The sequence below is a fragment of the Gadus chalcogrammus genome, chromosome 12 (assembly GCF_026213295.1).
Source record: "Gadus chalcogrammus isolate NIFS_2021 chromosome 12, NIFS_Gcha_1.0, whole genome shotgun sequence".
NCBI classification, from domain to species: Eukaryota; Metazoa; Chordata; class Actinopteri; order Gadiformes; family Gadidae; genus Gadus; species Gadus chalcogrammus.
Genome location: NC_079423.1, coordinates 25,559,759 through 25,581,880, shown reverse-complemented (window position 1 = coordinate 25,581,880; position 22,122 = coordinate 25,559,759). Strand labels below are relative to the sequence as shown.

General features: G+C 42.0%; 1 protein-coding gene across 1 annotated transcript in view; it reads right to left on the bottom strand.

The window, feature by feature from the left end:
• LOC130392767 (inactive N-acetylated-alpha-linked acidic dipeptidase-like protein 2) overlaps positions 1 to 20,935 on the bottom strand; it is a 154,567-nt gene extending 133,632 nt beyond the window's left edge. The window contains exons 1-3 of the mRNA XM_056603267.1: positions 20,761 to 20,935; positions 19,955 to 20,126; positions 17,957 to 18,118 (exon numbers count right to left, since the gene is read on the bottom strand). Coding sequence (XP_056459242.1) covers positions 17,957 to 18,118; positions 19,955 to 20,126; positions 20,761 to 20,935 — 509 coding nt within the window. The remainder of the gene's footprint in view (positions 1 to 17,956; positions 18,119 to 19,954; positions 20,127 to 20,760) is intronic.
• Positions 20,936 to 22,122: the final 1,187 nt, after the last annotated feature.

The following is a 22,122-nucleotide window of genomic DNA, read 5'->3' as shown; positions in this document are numbered from 1 at the left end:
TAATTGAAAGTGGATAGCTTGCAACATTGCATTCGGCTTCAGAAGACCATGAATGTCCCACTGCATGGGGGCCATATTCACAGCCTTGGTAATTACCCAACTGACATCCTTGAGGACGTAGGCATGAACTCTGGAAGGCAGGCATCCCAGGGCTACAAAGCCACACAAAGTGGGTATTAGCTGGGGAATACTTTGATTAATGTGTTATAGATGTAATACTTACCAGGAAAAAAGAGGAAACAAAAGCGGCTGATTTATCTGTATGCCAGACTCTGCCCAATCTGAAAGCAACATATGCAGCTATGTAGATACAACTAATAATTTGCCCGCAAATGTTAAACTACAATCATCAGAGGGAGGGAGGGTGCTTCTCGGTTTTGAAGTGAGATGAATGGGGCCTCAGCAGGAGCAAATAAGGAACCCAAAGACTGTGCAACATTTTATTTACCATGTAATTCTTCGCAAACAAACGTATTTTTGTTCCGTCAACATGGCAATATAATGATGAAGAATTTGTTTGCATTAACGATCTGAGTAGGATTAAAAAATTAACAAAGTCAGAACAACAAATCACACTCATGTAACATGTGATTCGCTCATGACGTAATTCAATGTTACGGCCAGTAGCACTACATTATTCAATATAGTTTTGGCTGTGGTAGGAATGTATGCCCCACACACATCCGGATTCAGATGAATAACCCTCATGCCTAATTTGCACTGAGCTGTGCAAAATGGCTCAAGGATATTTTTTTGTTTTGCCACTGCATTGATGTCAGTGCAAATGGTTACACTAGGGAGTTTTCTGTTGGAGAAATAAAAATGATTAATTTGATTAATGACTGCAAAACTTTACATCATAATTTCTGGTATCAAAACTATTATAAATATATATATATATATATATATATATATATATATACATATAGCAAAACTAAAAAAAAAAATCTCGAAGCTGCCTTTGCATGTCATCACATCACAGTAACTCATGCATCGCCAACCAAACACACACACACCCGTATACACCCACACAGGGTTTTCATGTATGCCTTGTCACATCTAGACGCAGTGGTGGTTTGGAATAACTGATGTGTGTGTGACAACAGTCAGGAATACTAAATGAAAGGGAACGAAGGAGAGAAGCTGAGGGGTAAAGACAGGGTGTAATAGAGTAAATGTAAAATGTTGACGCTTGCCAGTTCACCAAACAAACACACAGACTCTAGATCACTGGTTCCCATCCTTTGACTTTAGGTGCACCATTACATTTTCATCGAGACCTTTTGCAAACCTCAACTGCAAACGGTACACAAATGAATAAATACACTTGCAGTGGGTGAGCAAAGACTGCCAGAGCCCCCTTCATACACAATTGTTACCGCAAGAAGGCCATAGCCAGTGGGAATCAGCGGAAATAAATCCAGCCGTGCTGCTTATGCCCCCAGTGTGTTTATTAAACAAACACAATTTAACACAAAAAGAAGATCGAAAACATTACATTGGAAAATCTATGATGGAATACAGAAAGCAAAACCTGAGAAAACCTTTCTGAAATAATAACAAGCGATATCAAAACATTTGATATATTTATCTTGAAAAATCAATAATATTTATTGTTCAGTACCCTCCAGTACCTTCAACAATGGTACGTGTACCACAGGTTGAAAAACACTGCGCTAGATTGGAATAAGAAAGGAAAGAAAGTCCATAACATGTTTAGCTGATTTTCTTTCTGCAGGAAACGTTCAACATTGTTAGTGTGGATTTCTCATTATTGCATGTATGGGAATTTCATATCACAGATTATTGAAGCAATAATTTAGTTAATTGTTTAAAAAGGATGTGTTCCCCTATTAAAATATTATTAATAAAAAACATCCAACTGTAATAGGTTTAATGATCAATGTTCACTGCTTAGCCCCAGGCTAACGTAAGCCCCAGGATAGCCCAGGGCATACTTGACCCATGATCACAAACCTTTCTACACTGGGCTGAACGTTTACACATATGGTCACAAGGCCCAAACTACAAACGTTCTAGCAATTCCAACGAGTGATTACAAAAGGGCATGACGAATATATTTTAGGAGATAGAGGTAACTTGGCAGTGACTAGTGCAGAGAGTGAAATGTTATGCAGGTATGCCGTTCTGCTTTACACCAATCTGTGTTTTTGGTCAGAATACAATCAACCATATTTGTAGGTTCACTGCCCGCACAAATAGTACATCATATTGGGAAGAGCTCCCTCTGTCCCATGCCTTTGTTACTCCCTAAAAACAAGCTTGTCATCTGGCCAAAAATAAAATTTTCAGAAGATTGGGATGCTCTGAAACAAACACAAGAACCTTGGCAATATTTTATTTTTAACGCCTGCAATTTTTCCAGCTAAATACATGTTTACAGCACTCCATTCAAGAGGTGAAGTTTAAGCTTGTTAATTACTTATATCTTCACTAGAAACGGGGAGGGCAAGTCTGTTTCTGCAATTTCACAGGCCGTTGTTACCTCAAAACATTAACATTTTATATTAATATCGTAAAGAAAAACACCAAAAAACGAAAGCACGTTCACAATGTCAGGGGTAGACAACACAGTATCTGAGATATATCCGTATATAAGGAAACTCTGTATTCCAGATTTTTCATCTTCAAGCAAATATGGCAAATCAACCCGGTCTAACACCATCTCTGCATCCAAGGACACCGCTACCTTGGGAGTCAACGAAGATGCGGATGAGGGGGTGATTAGAAGGAGTTTGCGTATATTGATAAAAGAATGACTACCCCTAATGAAGCCTGATTGATCCATAGATATTATGTTCTTTATAACAGTGTCTAACCAAGTGGCAAGGAACTTGGCTGATATGTTTGCATCTCCGCTTCAAAGTGATATTGTCCTGTTGGAACTGGAAATATATGAATCAGTTATTAATACAAGTTTAATAGTAGCTTCTGTGACTTTATTTGGCAAGGCCAAAGGTAATCTATAACCAATTCAAGGAATGCCTTATTTGTGAATCCCATTGCTGCATATGAGATGGCGACTTCAAGGGGCTCAAGCAGCTCTTCCTTGTTATTAGGATGAATGGATGGGTTATCATTTAAGTTTTGGAAATAAAAGCATATCTGAATCATAGAAATTTCAAGACAATATTATTATTATTTTAACAAGGTAAACTGTAAGCCGTCTTCCCTTTATATGGGATAGATTTTGGATGCAGATCTACACTGCAATTGATGGACCAGGGGGCAACACGCCTTCTCAACATGATTAAATACCAAACCAGTTGGTCGAGGTAGAGCTGTTCGGTTTTGCCTGTTAATAGGTTGTATTGCATTTATAAACCCAGTCTGAATTCATACAGTTCAGGTGAAGGTCAGATGGAAAAGTTTGGGACTGATTTAATTATTGAATTTTTCCTGTCTTAGCATTCTGGCTTCGTTACGTTTTGCAGTTTATTTAATTTCCCCCCTGATTATAACCTTGAGCGCCTCCAATTGAAAGTCTTTTCAGAAAATTGTCCATAGACGTGGATATCAAATCGAATAAACTTGATCTGCTAAATAGGTTGAGACCATTCTCCAACTGGGACGTTTGGTATGGTTGAGGAAGAAACATAAGTCCAACAATAGGAGTGAATAGTCTAAATTTACAATTAATCAAACAAATGTTGATTTTGAATAGGAGCGAACAAAAAGTAGGATATCGAACCACTAGGGATTTATGCAACCAGCCTTGTTAAAAATGTTGACAAAGACTGAGCCATTTTAGATGGAGGCACTGACATCGAGCTTAAACAATCTAGGGCCGGATCAATTACACAGTTCTAGTCCCCACCAAAGATGAGAGGATGAGTTCAGGTTTGGTAACATGAATCAACCTGCTTATAAGACTTGCCTCATCCCAGTTAGGAACATATACACAAGCAATAATAACTGGAATATGAAGGAGGGAGGGAGTCACTATGATATATCAGCCTTGAGGGTCAGAGATGGACCTTATTATGAATTAATATTGCTGTTTCTCTTGCCTTGGTATTAACATTTGAATTACTTGTCCTACCCATGAGTTTGTTAAAATCTGCTGTTATTTTGAAAAATATTGTTTCCAGTGGGAATGCTACTTCTTGTTTAGTGATATTTTTAAGGGTGAGCATAAACAAGAGCCAAACTTCTGATCCTCTAATTCTTATGTTTCTATTTGATGTGTCAGTCATTATCATACAGGATTGTGATGAGGACTAATGCATTAAAAGTATAGCTTATTAGATGAAAGAATATTAATTAATCCACAAAATGAAATACCGTCAAACCGTCGTAAAACCAATGGGAACCATCCCTTTCCTTATGTGGCCCCCCCAAACTGAGGTAAACTGCTGCCTCCTTATGGAACGCAGTTCTCCCAATGGACCATTCTCCCTTTCCCTAACCTAGAGGGCTCCCAATTACCTTTGTGCATTGCAGTTTCCCTATAAATCAATCCACTATTAATCAATCAACATCTTCCCCCCAGAGTAAACATAGTAAATAACAAAAATAAAGAGGTTATGTATTTTTATGCGTGCATTTGACCACACAGCTCCAGACACTGTTCTTCCCCTGAGTGGCATCAAGTAGATCACAAAAGCGTTTGCTTCTTCTGGTGTCTCGAAGAGATTTTCTCGTCAACTGAGGTGGGCCTGCCACATCTGTGTTAGCTGTCGTCACCGCCCTAGTTGCTGTTTTGCCAGCTAAGGTAGAATTGGCTTGTGTGGTGGGAGCTTGAGTGTTGCCTTGTCTCTGCTGTTTGGAGAGGTTCATTAAGTTATCCCTGAAGTTTAAACAACACTTTCTTCAGTGCTGGGATTGATTGTAAAAGTTAAGTTATAAGGGTCATTAGGAAGGATTAATCTTGAGGCCCTAAGCAGCATGTCTCTTACCTACATCGGTCAAACCGGAAGGTAGAACACTTTCTTCTCTGGGCGAAACTCCATCTTAACCCAAGCGTTATCTAAAAGAAAGCCCAGGCCTAAATTGAGCCTTTACTTAGTTCTGCATTTCCATTTGAAACAGCTTTGTTAATCTGCACTACACATTGCCCTACAGTGTTATCAATCCACTAAACATCTCTCGACAGTTACTTAACAAAATAAGTTTAAATAAAAGGTACTTTTCTTTTTACTTTGACATAGTCAGGTGAACTATCAAACATCAGAGAGTGGATAGACATGGTCCTCAGCTGACATGCGATAATAAATAGGAGCTGACACACGCCACAGCTTGTTTGGATCCGCCTTGACGTGTGACCTCAGTCTAAACCTCTCTCCTCTGCCACCAGCCGTACTCTCCCATGCAAACACGTGTACTGTAAGTGTTATCTAAAGAAATGAAAATACGTTCGGCACAAATGAACGCAGCACTGCGGAAAATACAATTACACAAAAGTTGTAGGCTTTCTACGGTCCTTGGGGGCAAAAGCAAGGTCACCATGGAGTCATATATGCATGCTTCAAAGGGTTATCAATACAAATGTCCTTTTGAATCAATTCTACAACAAGTTTAATTTGGTGTGGCTTAAGATGTGTTTGAAGTACAATGCCTGATAAAAACATTATAAAGAATAATTGATCCTTTAGTATTACAAAGCCAGGTCATATGTCATATTTAAAATCAATCGGATTAGCAAACAAGTAATGGACTGCTTGGAATCAGAGTCCTTACTTGTTGATAGTGTACAACGGCTATATGCAACAAAGATGTGCTCAGATCACAGGCCTTAACCTGCCCTTTATGGACTGAAACGCACACAACACACCACTGGCCCCAAACATTAAAGCACGGAGGTGCAATTGGAGTTGGTAAGACGCCCCTGCATGTTTGTTCCTCATTTGTTGGAACTAGTTTATAATGGCGTTCAAATGTTTGGCTTGTCCAAATGTTTTGCTTGTCAAAATCACTTATGAACAATTTCCATATTCCTTATAAATAATGCATTTACTAGATGCATGTTTATGTGTGCGAGCGAGCATGGGTGACATTTTGGTAATTTAATTATGAAGGAAAAACATTAATTTGCCATTTCTTCTTGCATATTTTAGTCTTATAGGAGCACTTTGAAAGAGGACCAGGAGCTATAGTAAATTCAATCAGACAATGAATAAGGAGCAAAGTCTTGGGAGCATCTTTATGGTGACAATACTCAATCTGGTTTGCAAGTCGTGGAAAAAACATTAAACATTTGCTGAATATTTTAACAGAGTAGAAGTTTCAGATTGTGATTGTTATAAAAAAGTGTATGAGGAAGTACTCCCTTGTCTTACCAATGAATCAAGCATAGCGGTTCCCCTATAACGGTCGTTATATCACCAGAAGCGTGCAAGACTAGTGCAGCATCTAGCATTAAACCTGATACGAGTAAAAAGCAGTACACTCATAACCCGTCCCACGATGGCGCTCTAATCCATCATGGTGAATTAGAATACGGGACACGAGCAATTTATATGTTATATGAGCAGCTGAATTTAATACGATGTCCACCTGCCAAAGATCAGGGGGAATCAAGACATTAAAAGTCAAGGACATCCTCAGATAATTCATTAATAAATGGGAGGATGAGGGCGGGAGGATTTCCTGTATGAATGCCTCAAGGTCTTCAATGTGAATGATATATTGCTGAATGGGCCAGTGTGTAGTCAATTAAACTAATATCAAAGGCCGGCTTTTCTGTTTTTTTTATATCTCACCGTTAATCAGAGTCGATAGGATGACTGGCTTAACAAATTTATGACACGCTGGTAATTCTGTACCGCGTTCTATACCAAGCGATGGTCACCCTCGGTGCAAAAGATAAATTGCATAATTTTGGGACGGGAATGAATCAATTAGAGCTGTGCATTTTCATGTCTCTCGCTCTTATTTAAGTAGTAGAGGCTGATTGCCTGTCTGACACTGATTATTTGAAAACCATGCACTGGTGTGTTTATGCATGTGCATGCGTGGGCTTTGAGCAGTGACTTTGGTCCTCCAGTCGTTAGTCATCTTTATGCCACAGGAAGCCAGGGCCTCCTGCCCTTTACATTACATTACGAAGCCCTTCTATTTCTATTTCATGACATTCTGAGTGGGACGACTGTGTCGTACAGTCAATTATAATCAACCACTTAGAGTGAGTGATGTAATGGGAACATCAACCTATTTTTTGTCTAGTCTCTTTAATTAATAACACTACACTTTGATTTTTACTATCAATTCTACATCTCCAGTCTCATTCCAAGTATGTGGGATAAATAATAATTATTCAGCCTGCACACCAATCAGGAACCGTTTGCTATTTGCAGTTTTTCGCAATCAGGTGCCTAAGTGCAACTTTCCCATGTGACTTAGACTTAAGAATCCATTCAAGAGCAACCGTCATGCATGGCTACTTTCTAATAAGAGAATGTTATTTTATACACTAAAAAATAACAAAATATTTTTTGATTTTTTGGCATTTGTCCAATGAACATATTCTTTGAATGAATGTAGTTGCTCAAACGGTTGTTCACAGTAGTTAGATGTAGAAAGACCCATCAACATTCTAGGTCAATGTTAAAAATGTGATACAATTCTCATAATGCATTTGCTTTGTATGCAAATACATTTGATCTTAATTCGGTTTGGATCTCACTGGCTTGTTCATCTCCATATTATTTATTTTGAGAAGTGAAGTTTTATTTCTAAAAAAATATGATGGATTGAATATAACGGACTTTTGGCAATAAACTATTGCAAGGCGAACATTCAATCCCACCCTTTATGCGTAGAATATTGGTTTGTTTCCGCTGCTGGGGACAAAAATCCTGAGCAATGTCAGTGGCCATAAGGCAAAATCGACATCTTCATTACTTGCATGTGTACAACAATGGTTGAAGTAACCGATGATGCGTCCACATTTTGACATGTCTATGATTATTTCAGATTGAAGGTTTGTGAACATCGCTGAAAACCATGACATGAGTGATAACAGATTAGAAGGCAGCTCCCATGTTTCTTGGTCACTGGTTTTGTGTTGTCCAAAAAAATTCTTCAATGTCTGAGGAAACTTTTCTTTGTCAAAAATAATTCGGATTCGAAATCATACCAATTAAATTCAGTTCTTAACATTATCATAATGCATTTGGTTGCGTGGTGAACAGGGGCGAGAAATCTTGATAGCACAGTTGTTATCATAGGGAAATCATGATTTTGAACACCGGTAGATACATAGCAAACAAACATTTGGTAGAAACTGCCTAACTAATGAACCCCCCCACCCCATCTCATCACAGCAGCTCCCTGGAGACACGGCTCTTGAAATTCACTCTGGCTCCCTGTGGATTATCCAGCCGTTTCAGAGCAAGATGGAAAAAAATATCAATGTGCACGACCAATTACAGCAACATGCTTAACGGGACGTCACCAAGTGGATTGAAGCAGAGACGATACACCAAAACAATGAGAATGAAAAGCATATGCACAAAGTCCCGCAAAAGTGTGTGACATGACAATTGGTTAATTTGTGTGGTTCATTACCCACTGAATGGCAAGAGAATAATAGAACTGCGTATTTTTTAAGTGGGCTGCAAGGCCATTTCAAATTGTAACAGAAAGAGAGAGGGCTGGTCAAATAAAGTTATTATAAAGTAATTATAAACAATTTGGCATTAAATAATGAAATGGTTAAGTGAATAAAAAAGGTTTTGTGTTTACATTTAATGAGTTTGATGAAAAATAAACACAATCATCCACAGTGTAAGGATGTACATTGACTGGTGATGAAGATAAATCCTTTCTGCAAGCAGACTTGAGGGTAAGGAATGTTTTTTTTTGGGGCCTGCAGCGACTGACTTTATCGGTGTGTTCTAAACGTACCACAAATTAACTGAGGTGGCAGGGGTTAATGCTCCAGGGACCAATTCTGCCACCGCAAATAAAGCAAATAAGGCAGGTACACACAGGCCCCGTAAAGAAATCGGGCAAACACACGGACACGGACAACCATAAAAGGAGCAGTTCTTCTCTCATGAAAGAATTGAATGACACCCCTGGCCTCCATGCCTTCCCCTTGCATTCACCCAGAGAAAACAAAGACAATTTAGGAAAAGACAAACCATATACGGATGGCGACAGACGCAAGCCAACACATGAGGCAACACACACGCTCACGCACACACACACACACACACACACACACACACACACACGCACACACACAGAGCAGGGTTTAAGTCTGCGTGCAAGTCCAAGTCAAGTCCCGAGTCCTAACAGCACAATTGGACACGGATAAATAAACGTGGACATGCATTTTTCAATCAGTGATGCCGAATCCAAATAAAACAATTTAGATTGATTAATAAGAAGATTAATCAGGCGATTAATTAGAGATTGTTTAATTTGTTGTGTTAAACACGGTTATTAATTACAATTAAGAGAGAGTATGGCCAGATGAATCCAGACGGTGTCAGCAATGCAGAATCAACCCTGCCTCAGCGCCAGGGCCTGAAGTTAACTTTTACAGTGACCAACCGTTGTGGGACTCAAACAATTCACCAGCAAGTCCAGCTTCAGCTTCCAGAAATGCAAAAAACAACAACAATGAAAGACACCAGAAAAGCACAAACACAGTTGTTGTTGTTGTTGAGGAGATATAGCATCCAGTTAACCAAATAAAAATGTTTTTCAGTTAAACGTGAATGTCAGTATTTTGAATATAATGTTAACGAATACTAATGTTAGTCCGGAAATAAGACATTTTATAACTGTGGTTGTAGTTGCCTTTGTTCGCTGTGTACAAACATCTACTGATGCCTCTGGACACATCATCAGTGATGTGCCTGGGATCATCAGACGTTTCGGGTCTTTCAATATAATACGCCCTCCTCTAGGGAACCCAGCCGGGGCTGATCAGACCCCAGCCTGTGTCCAGATGGCTAGCTAGCTACCATGACTCCATGGCTCTCCTCTTTTGAGCCACAGCCATCTTGAGGCCCTCTCTGCCGCATCGGTTTCCAGGTAGGCCGGACTTGTCTACGGATTTCAACCAGCCATCCAACTCAGTGCAGGTCGACTGGATAGATGTTGTATCTCTCAGAGAGCTGTCAAAAACCTTGCCCAAGCTCTTGACTTGCTCCTCTGAGATGGTTTGGATGGCTGTGCCTGTGATGTTAAAGCGGAACTTGTCTACCACCTTCCCTTTCCTCAGCACCAAAAACCTTGATTTGGCTGGTTTTCCCATCCGGGCCCAGTCCATCTCCTTTTCGAGTCCCTTCAGAATCCACCGACAGCCTGGGACCGATTCTGTCATGACTGTGAGGTCATCCATGAAGGCCCTGATGGGGGGTTGCCGTTGACCGGATTTCGATAGGAGCCCTCTGCACTCTAGCTCAGCAGACTTGGTGTGCATGTTCATGGCTAGGGAGAATAGTGTCACAGAGATAGTGCACCCTGTGATGATACCGATCACCACCTTGTGCCAACGTGAGGTTAGTGCTCCCGAAGAGACCCTCATCCTGAAATTGGTGTAGTAATCAGCAATGAGGTCTCTACTAGGGCTGCAACTAACGATTATTTCAATAATCGATTAATCGTTCGATTATCTTTTCGATTAGTCGATGAATCGGATAAAAAAAAGAAAAATTTGTAATTGCCGCATCTTTATTCAAAAACTGAACACTACCTCGAATTGACAGGGCAGACTGAAGTGTAAAAACACCAGGTTGTTGCTCCAACGTCCCGGAACTATTAAAAGTAATATTAAATGATAAAAAAATAAAAAAACATAACTGGGATAACACAAAAAAACATACAATGTGTGATATACATTTACATCTATACAGTATACAAGGGATGTCCATGGTTAACCGGTTAACCGATAAGATCTTTAACCGGTAAATACTAACTAAAAATAAATTAAATCATCTTAATTTCTCTCAGATGACAGGAGATCGTTAATCTTTATTGATATTGATACCATTTTCGAGACTCCTTAACGATCCAAGTCTTTATTGATACCACTATTGATACTTTTCTATTATTTTGTCGAAATAGAACTTGTATTATTGCTTTAATTGCTGATAAGATGATCATAGCTCAAAAATAGGACGTTATACAGGTCATAATTCCATCTTTACTATCTATTTTCTATCTATATACAAAATCTCAAATTTCTTTCAACACATCAATCATATTACTGACCCAAATTGAACACATCACCTTTGACACTGTTTGCTACTTTTTTTAAGCTAACTAGCTCTATATTCTGCCGATTTTAACATACATAAAAACTGGATTACTATTTTTAACTGACGGGACTTTCTACACCGTCCGGTTGTGTGATTACTACCGCTGCTTTGAATGACTGTTGATGCACGCGGTGCCGACTCCGAGCCCGTCTGCACACGGTCTGCAGCAGCAGCAGCTGACAGAGTTTTTGGTTGGACTAGACGGATACTGAGTTAAAGGAGTTTTTTTTAACCGAAAGACAGTGAAGGTAAAACACTTTTATATAGGCCTACAGTCCATTGTTAAGATATGACCAAAATACAAGCTGTGGTCGTATTTTGCTAAATACGACCACAGCTTGTATGGTCGCTGTGGACATGCATGAACCATGAACCAACCTGTCGGCGGCTGACTGTAAACAGTGCCGCGCCTAAGAGTGACGTATTATTTGCGCGATTCAACGAATCTATGACCAAATTCGTTGCCAACGCTTTTAGTAATTGATTATTTTTTATCGATTTTATCGATTCGTTGTTGCAGCCCTATTCTGTACACTTGCTGGGGACATGATGTTTTGTCAAAGTGAGATGAACCAACTTGTGTGGAATGGAGCCAAATGCATTTGCCAGGTCAAGCCACAGCATTGACAGGTTGCCCTTGGTCTCTCTTGCCTCCCTTATCAGCTGTGTCACCACACCGTTGTGTTCCAGACAGCCTGGAATTCCCGAAACGCCGCCCTTCTGGACAGATGTGTCGATGTAGGTGTTCTGTTCAAGGTACACAGCCGTTTGGAAACAGTGCTGAGGAAGATCTTTCCCTCGACACAAAGTAGGGAGATGATGCGGAACTGGTCTAGTTGGGTAGAGTTTTCCTCCTTCGGGATCCACACCCCTTCAGCTACTCTCCATTGATGTGGGATCCTCCCTCTTCTCCAGAAGACTCGCAGGATTTTCCACAGATGCAGCAGGAGTTTGGGACAGTTCTTATACACTTTGTATGAAGTGCCACTCGGTCCTGGAGCGGAGCTTGCCCTTGCTTTGCGGACGACCTCCCTGACTTCCTTTAGCTGCAGCTCTGACATGTCAAACTGCACCTCAGGTTCAGGGGGGTCTATGAGGATGTTACATTCTCCCAGCTCCTGCTCTCTTGCGGAGTCACTGTACATCTGCCTCAGATGTTGGTCTATCTCTTCCTGTGAGGAGGCAAGTTTACCACTGTGCTTCGGCCCCAACAAATCCTTGGTGAACTTGAAGGGGTTGAAGATAAAGGCAGCGCGCTTTTCCCCCTGTCTCACGGCACCGCCTCCGATGACACACAGCCCGGCGGAGAATCCCTGATCATTTTCCGTAGGATGCACATTGCTAGGCCAGGCCAATGCGATCCTCGTCTACGGCCTCCTTGTATTGGAACTTCAGTGCCTTCATCTCCTGCCTGATGTTATGGATCCTCACAGCTCTTTGGTTCTTTGAGTAAGTTGTTCCAGAGCTTTTCTTTACCTCCTCACCGAATCGCTCAGCTGCAATACTGACAATGATTGTTGTCATAGCTTGTAGCTTCCTGTCAGCCCCACCCTTTACCGTTGCCTCCAGAATTTGGTCGACATCATCATCGAACTGCTTCCACAGTGAGGTCATGCTAGCTGCTGGCCATTTGATCCGCCTCCTGTCAGATTTGATGCTTGAGGGATTAGCTTCCAACACTTGGAGGTTCCGGGCACTATGTGGTGACTCCGGGCCTGGTCCCTCCTGGGTCTCACCAGGTTTAAAACCTGTGCGTTGTGTTCTGCTCCCAATGGGCACTTCATCCTCGCTCGGTAGATCTTTAGGCATTGGATGTTCTTGCAGATTTTACCACATGTACACTGCTTGCTCATAGTCGTTTGTCCATTGCTTAGGTCTGTTGCCGTTGTGTCCGTCCGACTGGGGTGCTCATCCTCCCCCCCTCTCGGGCACCCCTGGGGGTATTTTTCCAAAAGGTTCAATACATTCTCCATATGTCAGTTTAGCTTAGCTTTCTCTTTAAATAACTCCACTGTAGATGCGGTGTGCAAATGGAACAACGTTTTGCTTCAGCCTCGGTGTCTGCGGCCATACCATTCAGAATAGTTGATAAATGGCAATATTGATTTTTTTGACTGTTAGGAAGATATGAGATAATCAACAAATATCCGCGATTTTTAATAAAGCGATCTAAAGTGAGGATGGAGGGGTCGAAGGGGTCATCAAGGACTGTCCCGGAGGTCTGTGCTCCTCTCAAAACTGCCTAGCTGTATGCTGGCTCTGACTGGTTACTCCCACAGAGGGTGAGAAACAAGGGCGGCTTACGGTCAGAGTTTTGAGCTATAGGGGCGGCTTATGGTTGCCCTCTTGGAACTAGGAGGTAAACTTTTAAACTGATGAAATTAATGAAAAGAATGACAACTTTCTCTGAAGAGTCTCCCCCCAATCAGAAGAGTGACCGCCTTCACAGTTAGTTTGAGGATCCATGGGGAGGATTAACAAGAGACATGGCGCTGAGGGGGTAGATTCACATGGAAACAAGCTTAAAGAAAGGCAAGGAAGAAGAAAAGGGAGAAGGAAAGAAAAAAGAAAAAATGAAGAGGGAGAAAAAATGAACAACAAACAAACAAGCTACATAAAGATGGAAAAGAAGGGAAGAGGAAATCCGAGTTTCTTCCAGCCTTGCACATGGCACCCCAGGCATGTGGCTTGTACATTATTTTCTTCTTCATGCCCTCTTTGGCGCAAGGCATTTCCCTCGCCCTAACCTTCCTGATTTGTTCCCCTGTTTTCCCTCAATCCCTCGAAACACGTTTCCTGGTTCCGCCCACCCCTCCCCCGTGCCGGTTCTCACTCCCCACCTCACTTTCATTACCATGCATTGCAAGAGCAAAGCAACGACAATAAAAATGTCCCTCTCAAGGATTTCTATGACTGTGAGTGCTGTGATGTTTATAACATTACCATAATTCACATGTTACGGCTCGAGAACCTGCCTGTCTGTTCAACCTTTGGCATGATGTGGATATTTATCCATCCGGCGGCATTATGGAATACCAAACACACTGTTGCGGATACGCACGTCGGGGCGCTACGGTGTTATTCTGACAAGGGCTATGTTTCACACGTTCACATGCCACAGCGGACTGCAAACACAAACGCACACAACACACACTGGAGGGAATGCAAATCCAAACATACATCCAAACAAACAGACACACAGCCACACAGTTCATTATGCATTTCCGCCCCCCTGCCCCCCCACCCCGGCACAGAAGGCAGATTGCAGCCACAGCATTTCTGTTGAATACGCAAAACCATATTCCCAAAGCAATATTCGCCTCTATTTTATTCAAAAGCAATCAATCATCACGGTTAGAGGGAAAATAAATGCATTATGCTTCACTCACAATGCCACGTACGTGTTTTGTTACGATGAATTCTTTGCGACCGAGACACATTTTGACTTTGGGCTCCGCAGCCGACGTGCTGTCGACTCCCCGGAGACCAAGACCAGGAGGGAGAAACCGAGAGAGAGAGAGGCAGGGTGAGGAGAGAGAGAGAGAGAGAGGCAGGGTGAGGTGAGAGAGGAAGATCAGAGAATGAGAAAATTTGAGAGAGAGAGAGAGAGAGAGAGAGAGAGAGAGACGAGGGACAGAGAGAGAGAGAGAGAGAGAGAGAGAGAGAGAGAGAGAGAGAGAGAGAGAGAGACGAAAAATGAGGGAAACAGAGAGAGAGATGAGGGACACAGAGAGAGACAAGGGACACAGAGAGAGAGAGACGAGGGACAGAGAGAGAGAGATACAGAGAGAGAGAGAGCGAGAGAGACAGAGAGAGAGAGACGAGAGACACAGAGAGAGAGAGAGAGAGAGAGAGAGAGAGAGAGAGAGAGAGAGAGAGAGAGAGAGATGGATGGAAAAGGAGAGGGAGGACAACCAATGTAACCTCGAGCCTTGTGGTATCACACAGGCTTGTTTTCGTCGGTGAGGTAAGCGCTCGTGTGATTGGTTAATAAGTCAGAGTGCTACTTGGCCACCTGGCAGCGGGCAGGCTGACTAGCTTACACAGCACTGTGGAAACTATATCCGTCCCCGTATGTCTCCACAACGAAACCCGATTCACGCTTTTACTAGATTATCATTATAACATTGTAATAAAAACTGGATGTACACATGCCTTGGTTCTAGCTGTGTGGAGGGTACGCATTTGCTGTTTTCATTCGCTGTATCATGAGTCAGTCGTTTCAAGCCACTACAAATGCATGCCTGGTAAATTTGGTCCTCACAGTATACAGGCAGATGGCAATACTGGGACAAAATCATTTATGAAATACATGCAATAGGATTTCACGCTCACTGACACTGGAGAAACTGAGGAAAGTCTCTTGAGTCCCAACAGAATGCTAGCATATATCAAAGTAACACCAATGCTGAAGAATTCAGAAAGGAAAAAGGATCATGGCTATGCATTGACTCCAGGAAATACAAAGATAACAGAGGGCTTTACAAACCATGCCGGGCACCGCCCCACGGGGTGACATCATGTTGCGACAATCGAAGACAATACGGGGTCACTGAAGCAGAGGGCTTAATGACCCGTGTAATGATAAACCATATGGAATCTGGGGCCAGTTTGCTCAACTTACTGTAAGGCTACCATGTGTTTGTATTGCTGGTGCAAAGCCCGTGCAAAAACATGCCTGTTCAGAACAGGCCGATAGCCTGACTTGCGGTTACTGCCGCTGGCGAGTTCTCTGGAAACGCTCATCCAAACACTCGGGTGTTTCCTTGGGTTGTGTAAAGTCGTTCAGGTGAACATTAATGTGGACATAAATACATACATTAAGACATATAGAGACTCCTTCAATTAAAGTCAGATACCTGTTGACCACTGACCGAGCGTTGAGGTTGTTCCTTATGGGACAATTGTGAATTGTTAAGAAGAGGAGTTCCTCGGTCCGTTCTATAATGTGTTGGTTGTAGCTAACATTTAAAACAGATAGCTGGAAACAAGACAAGAAAAAGGGGTATCTAATGTAGCAGAAAACCTCATGTATCTGGTCATGTGCTGAGGTTTGCAAAGGAAAACAGTGATGTGATATAACACACAAAGGCATTTTCAAGGTTCAGACGGTGTACGTATACTGCCAGCAGTGAGATTGAAATCATCTCTGCCATGAGTTCACTTGGTTCACTTGTTAGCGCAGTGTATATAAGAGTGGTTTGTAATGGAGCCACTTCCATTTATTTATCATGTTCCAGTCCATACTGGGCTGACATTGAATGTTATTAATCATTAACATATTGTTTAGACACCACCAATTGCCAATATTTACTGGGAGGAAAGGCAAAAACCTGATCACATACTTTTGACCTTCTAAATGGATCACATGATTTTTCAATACCAATAAAAGGAGCGAAAAAAACTTAATTTTTTTTAAATCAATTTGTGGAGTTACTGTGCACACTCAGACTTTCGTATAAACTATCGTTGGCCAGGCCAGGGCAGGAGCGTGGGGGGATAAATAGTCTTTCAGGGATTTGAACTTAATCCAATTACTCATGGAAGAGGTCTGTTTATTTCTTTCACACCCCTACCCTGCTTTGAAGTGCAAATGGCAAATAATAGAAAGGATTAGTATGCATTACAGTTCTAGAAACATATAAGGAAAGAAAAAGAAAAACTGGATAGAACGTCTCACTGAGATATCTATAAATATATATATATTTTACACAGACACACACACACACACACACCAACACACACACAAATACATGCATATCCCAATAGACAACTCTAACAATATGTTCATCCCGAGTTTTCAATCTAGGCTGTTTGTGACGTCTCTATTGGATATTGTTTTTCCAGTATCTATTGGACATTTTTTGTGAAGTCTCTATTGGACATTTTTGGTCACGGTTATATTGGACATGTCAATTCTCTATTGGACATTATTTGTCCAGTATCTATTGAACATTGTTTGTCAAGTCTCTATTGGATATTATTGGTCCAATATCTACTGGACATTTTTTGTCAAGTACTTATTGGACATTTTCCACTCCTGAGAAGTGGTTTATCGATGGGCAAACCTTATTCCAGAAACTCAAGTGGTAAATCCATTAACAAACACAATAATAAATACATGCACATGTGCAGATGTACACTATTAAAAAAAGCACATGCTCAGTATTATTTAGAGCTTAATTGGCTATTGGGTAGATGTGGTTCCATCAAATATAAATATGTGCAAAAAATATATATTTAATATATAGCAGCACACACTTAAATGGAAGAAACCATGGCAACAGCACATCATGAATATGCACATCAGTATGCGCAGCACAAGGCAAAAGAGTGGGAGTTTGTGAAGATGAATTGAGTTGTATACTGGTTGTGCTAATCTCAGATTATTCCAGCATTCAATTGTTTTATATTCGCTACTTTTTTCAGCTGCTATTTCTGTGCTTCCTGGTTTAATTTCCTGGAGATGTTTATCAACAGTCAAAACAGTCTCTGTAAATCCTACGCGCAATTCCTGTGTACGTATCCAAAACAACGTTTCTTCACCATTACACAGATTACTCCCCAGCAGGGGGCAATTGTAAGCTTGAAAGGAGTTTGGATTGGGGTTGGTGAACCCCAGGAAATCCCAGCCCCGTAAAGACGTGTTATTTCCAAAGATTACAGGATTTTTTGAATGGCGGTTTTGCATTTCAAGTGTTCAAGGAGAGGAAGCCTACCTCTGCAGGGTCTTAATCTTGTCAGCTGTGATCCCTTTAAGGAGATCCTCCAGCAGGTCTTTGTTATCCTCAGGGAGGGCCAATGGACCACTCTCCGGGGAACGAGTGAAACGGCCAATCAGGAGCCCCGTGACAAAGAAACACGCCCCGGCCAGCAGGTACCTTTAAGGAAAACCACAATGAGAGTTCAGCGAAGAAAAACCCAAGTCCAGTTCGTGTTGACTTGCTCAGTGTGAAACCAGATCAGTGTGAACGGTCAGCCAAACTTATTACACTAGCGTCTCAATACTTTATTTCCTAAATATCAAGTCATTCACATGACTTGTATGATTATAATTAAAAACTGTGAGAAAAGGGAAATAGATGTATCAGGTATTACACTTACCGGTAATTATAATCAATCGAATATAATAAGTATTGCAACAGGTTGGTAGCTTTCCTGATCACTACTATAGTGATCAGGATCATCTATTATTTCCCATAGGAAATAATAGAAGCATATGCTGATATAAGCTTTGAAATACTTCAATACCTCTTCTCTTCCCTTTCTGAGGCCTTACTAAAGGATGAGCAAAGATCCACATCACGAAATCTTTCCATCATCTTTTACCGCCATGAAGGAAAGCCAAAACATACATTCCACCTACTGTACTTCTAGGTATTCTGCTTCCTGCTTCCTGCCATTAGTATCATGTTTTCAATTAAAGCAACAGGCTGACATTTTGCTTTAATAAATAGCACTTACTAAAATCACAATCATAAAATAGCTAACATGCTCAGGGATGTTGAACACGTGTCAACTGAGTGTGCCTGAAAATCACCAAATATCATTGAAAGTAAAAATTATTATTTAAGAAAATAAAATAGGTATATGCAAGATAATTGAAGCTGGATTTTAACTACATTCCTTTCATAACTGTCCTTTCAAATATCCAAAGTCTTTGACAAGCACAATGGTTACTTGGCAAAAATGTTTGCCTTTCAGTTGAAATTAAAATACATGTCAGCTTTGTAGAGAAGGATGACATTCAGATAGGGTGACCAGATTTGAGTTTGTGAAAAAGAGGACACTTCGTCGCGGGGGGGGGGGGGGGGGGGGGGGGGGGCGAAAACATGGGTATTTTTTCTTTAGTTTGTCCGTGAACTTACATTTACGTTTAGGCATGGCTGCAGACAGTGGCGATCCTAGGTCCAAGGAGGGGGGGGGGGGGGGGGGGGGGGGGGGGTTTGTATCGTGAGCCTACGTACTTCAGTGGGGGTTTCATTACGTCTATACACGGCACCTTCTCAACGAGCACATGAGATCGGTCGCCCAATGACAGACTCTCTCTACAGTCAGCTCGCGCAAGAAGGTGGAACGTAAGGGAGATACCATTTCCAGAACTTGGAAGGCCGTAATAACCATAGACATATACAATGGTAATAACTAGTAGGTTATGTGAAAGACCCAGAAACACAAATATGCGACGAGGCAAAAAAAAATAAAAAGATAATAATAACAATAATATATATATATTTTTTTTTTTGCGACGAGGCAAAATACCGGACGTTTTTGGAATCCCTGCCGGACGCATTTTTTAGGTCTCGAAAAGAGGACATGTCCGGGAAAAAGAGGACGTCTGGTCACCCTAATTCAGAACCCCATGAATATGGTATTCACTTGCTTCGCACAAAAAACGTTGACATAAACCTGTCCCAATTTCACCAGATTCAATTTCCCCTCCCATGTACGATGCACGAGCGCTGATTGAAGCGTTGTGATTCTGGAGACGCTTGAAGAGTCGTCAAGGGCAATCTCTCACAATCAGGTTTAGGGTATTTCCCAGCGCAATCACAGAGGAGAGCGCTGATAAGACCCCAGAGGGGAAGCAGCACACACAGCACTCGACCACGTCTCCCTGCTAGGTTCAACCGGTGCTTATGCCGCGGCGGTCGTCAATAAGGTGAGCAGACGTAATGGCGTATGACTATCACATACTGGGCTGACCGAAGGGTTACCTGGCCAGGGTGCAGTGCAGCCTCCGTTGGCCCTTGTGTCCGGGGCAGCGGGTGAAGTGGGAGATGTAATCGGGGTCCTCTTGGAGCCGCTCGAAACGTCCGTGAGGGGAGACGGACACGGAGGGCTGGATGGGCTCCATGAGGTCAGGGTCCGGGCTGGCGTTAGTGCAACCTGAAGACGATTGGGTTATATGAACAAATAACATAGCAATCAATGTAAATGTCAAAATGTCATGTCAATTCTGACATGGAGAAGGTCACTGCTCGATGACAAAAACCCTCAGGACGCGATGCTTCATTACATTGTGTGCATTGACTAGGAAGGCATGATTGTATGACACACAGAAGTACATGTTCACCTCCGAGGGTTGGGGGGGGCTGCTAACACGATAGGAAAGGCTTTTAGCTGGGAGTGCGGCGGAATAAGGAAATACAGAGCAACATAGATCGAGACTGAAACATGAAAACATTGTAATTCTTAATACCGGTGGTTCAATTGAGGGCCTGATTATAACCTACAAATAACTTTAAAAATTGAATTGCTAAAAGCCCAAAACAAAATCAATCAAAACAATGTTTTCCCCAGGTTCTAATTTCCCTTCAGTCCATCGCTTGGGTGACAATCTCAATTGATATTTGTTCTTGTCAAAAAAATATGAAATCTAATTCCTAATAAATTTTCCCCATTGGCGCTATGATCCAACACGGCTCCATACAGGCATGACACTGTGGCGCTTTGGCACAGTGGCATGTGTTTCAGCATCGGTGCATGCCGTGCTCTGGAGTAAAACAGGTGACGGCTGTACCTGTCCTCTGGTGTTCAGCGTGCTGCAACTGCATGCGGACCAGGCCTGGTTCAGGTTCCTGGAGGTCCCCCTCTTTATCCAGGCTCCAATCCAGACCCCCCAGGCCCTCGGAGCACTGCAGGACCTCCCCCCCCAGCGGGCGGCCCTGCCCGTCGTCCACCTTCCGGTACGCCATCATGTTGCCTGGACAGGGCGGCAAACACACAGCGAGTGGTCCGTCACGACGGGGCCAGAGCACTAATGTAGCGGCAGAGTCCCAATCCCATTTCTACCCCTTACCCCTTCCCCTTACCCCTAAGGGGTAGAAATGGGATTGGGCCTAAATTAGGGGTTAGGGAACCTTTGATGTTGGCAGAGCCATACAAATTCCAATTGATATTGTCAATGAAATTGTTCTGAAGGGAGGCAAAGAAGGGCTTACAGATATACATTACATTTACGCTTGCGGATTAATTTATGACAAATTATAAACGATTTTTTTTGCTGGAAAGAATTACGGGCATTTCATATTACAAGCATTTCATAATAAATGACCAATCAGGGACCGTCTTTTCTGATTGCTTGGGTGAATCCGTCTTAACTGTCAATCCTTATCCCTTTCTATCCCATCCATGCATTCAGTGGAGAAACATATTGAAGGAGGCAGCCAAGGGAGGCATATTTTCAAAATCTTGCTCTCTTCTGCGTGCTCTCAACTCCCAAATCTTACCCCAGCAGCAGAAATGTTACAGTGGTAATTTGGTTTACCTGCTCCCCAAGAGTTATCATTATGATCAGTGTTTCAATATGTTTCCATTATTTCCTCAGTTTCAGCCGATGGGTGCCCTCTGATTCAAGTTTGGTCTGCTTGTTCAAACTCCAATGAAAAAGGCTCAAAGATATCTCGTGAAAAACATGTACTCTTTAATCATGATCACCCCACATCAATCCGTACGGACTGAAAGCCGGCAGTGTGCGTTGAAAGGCTGCAAGCTGCTTCAAATCAATGGACCCCACCATTCATATCCCCCCGCATGCATATGATAATAAGCCTATGGAGCGCTGGGAGGGGGCACATGCAACACTTTCATGTTAGTGAGTCGAGACGATGAAGGCCTGATTGTGTATATGTTAGCATGTACACATGTATGCATCTATTAATGTGAGTGTGTGTGTGTCTGTGTGACCCTACCCAATAGGGATGTTTGCCCATGATGTACCCATGAGTGAGCAACAACCTTTTTTATTTGTGTTTGTGCATGCGTGCTTGTTCTTGTGTGTGCATGCGTGCGTATTTTTCTTCCAATGGCAGTTTATTGCATATCTTAAATAACATAATAAAAAATCTCTGTTATCAGTATGCATGTGTGTGGATATGTGCGT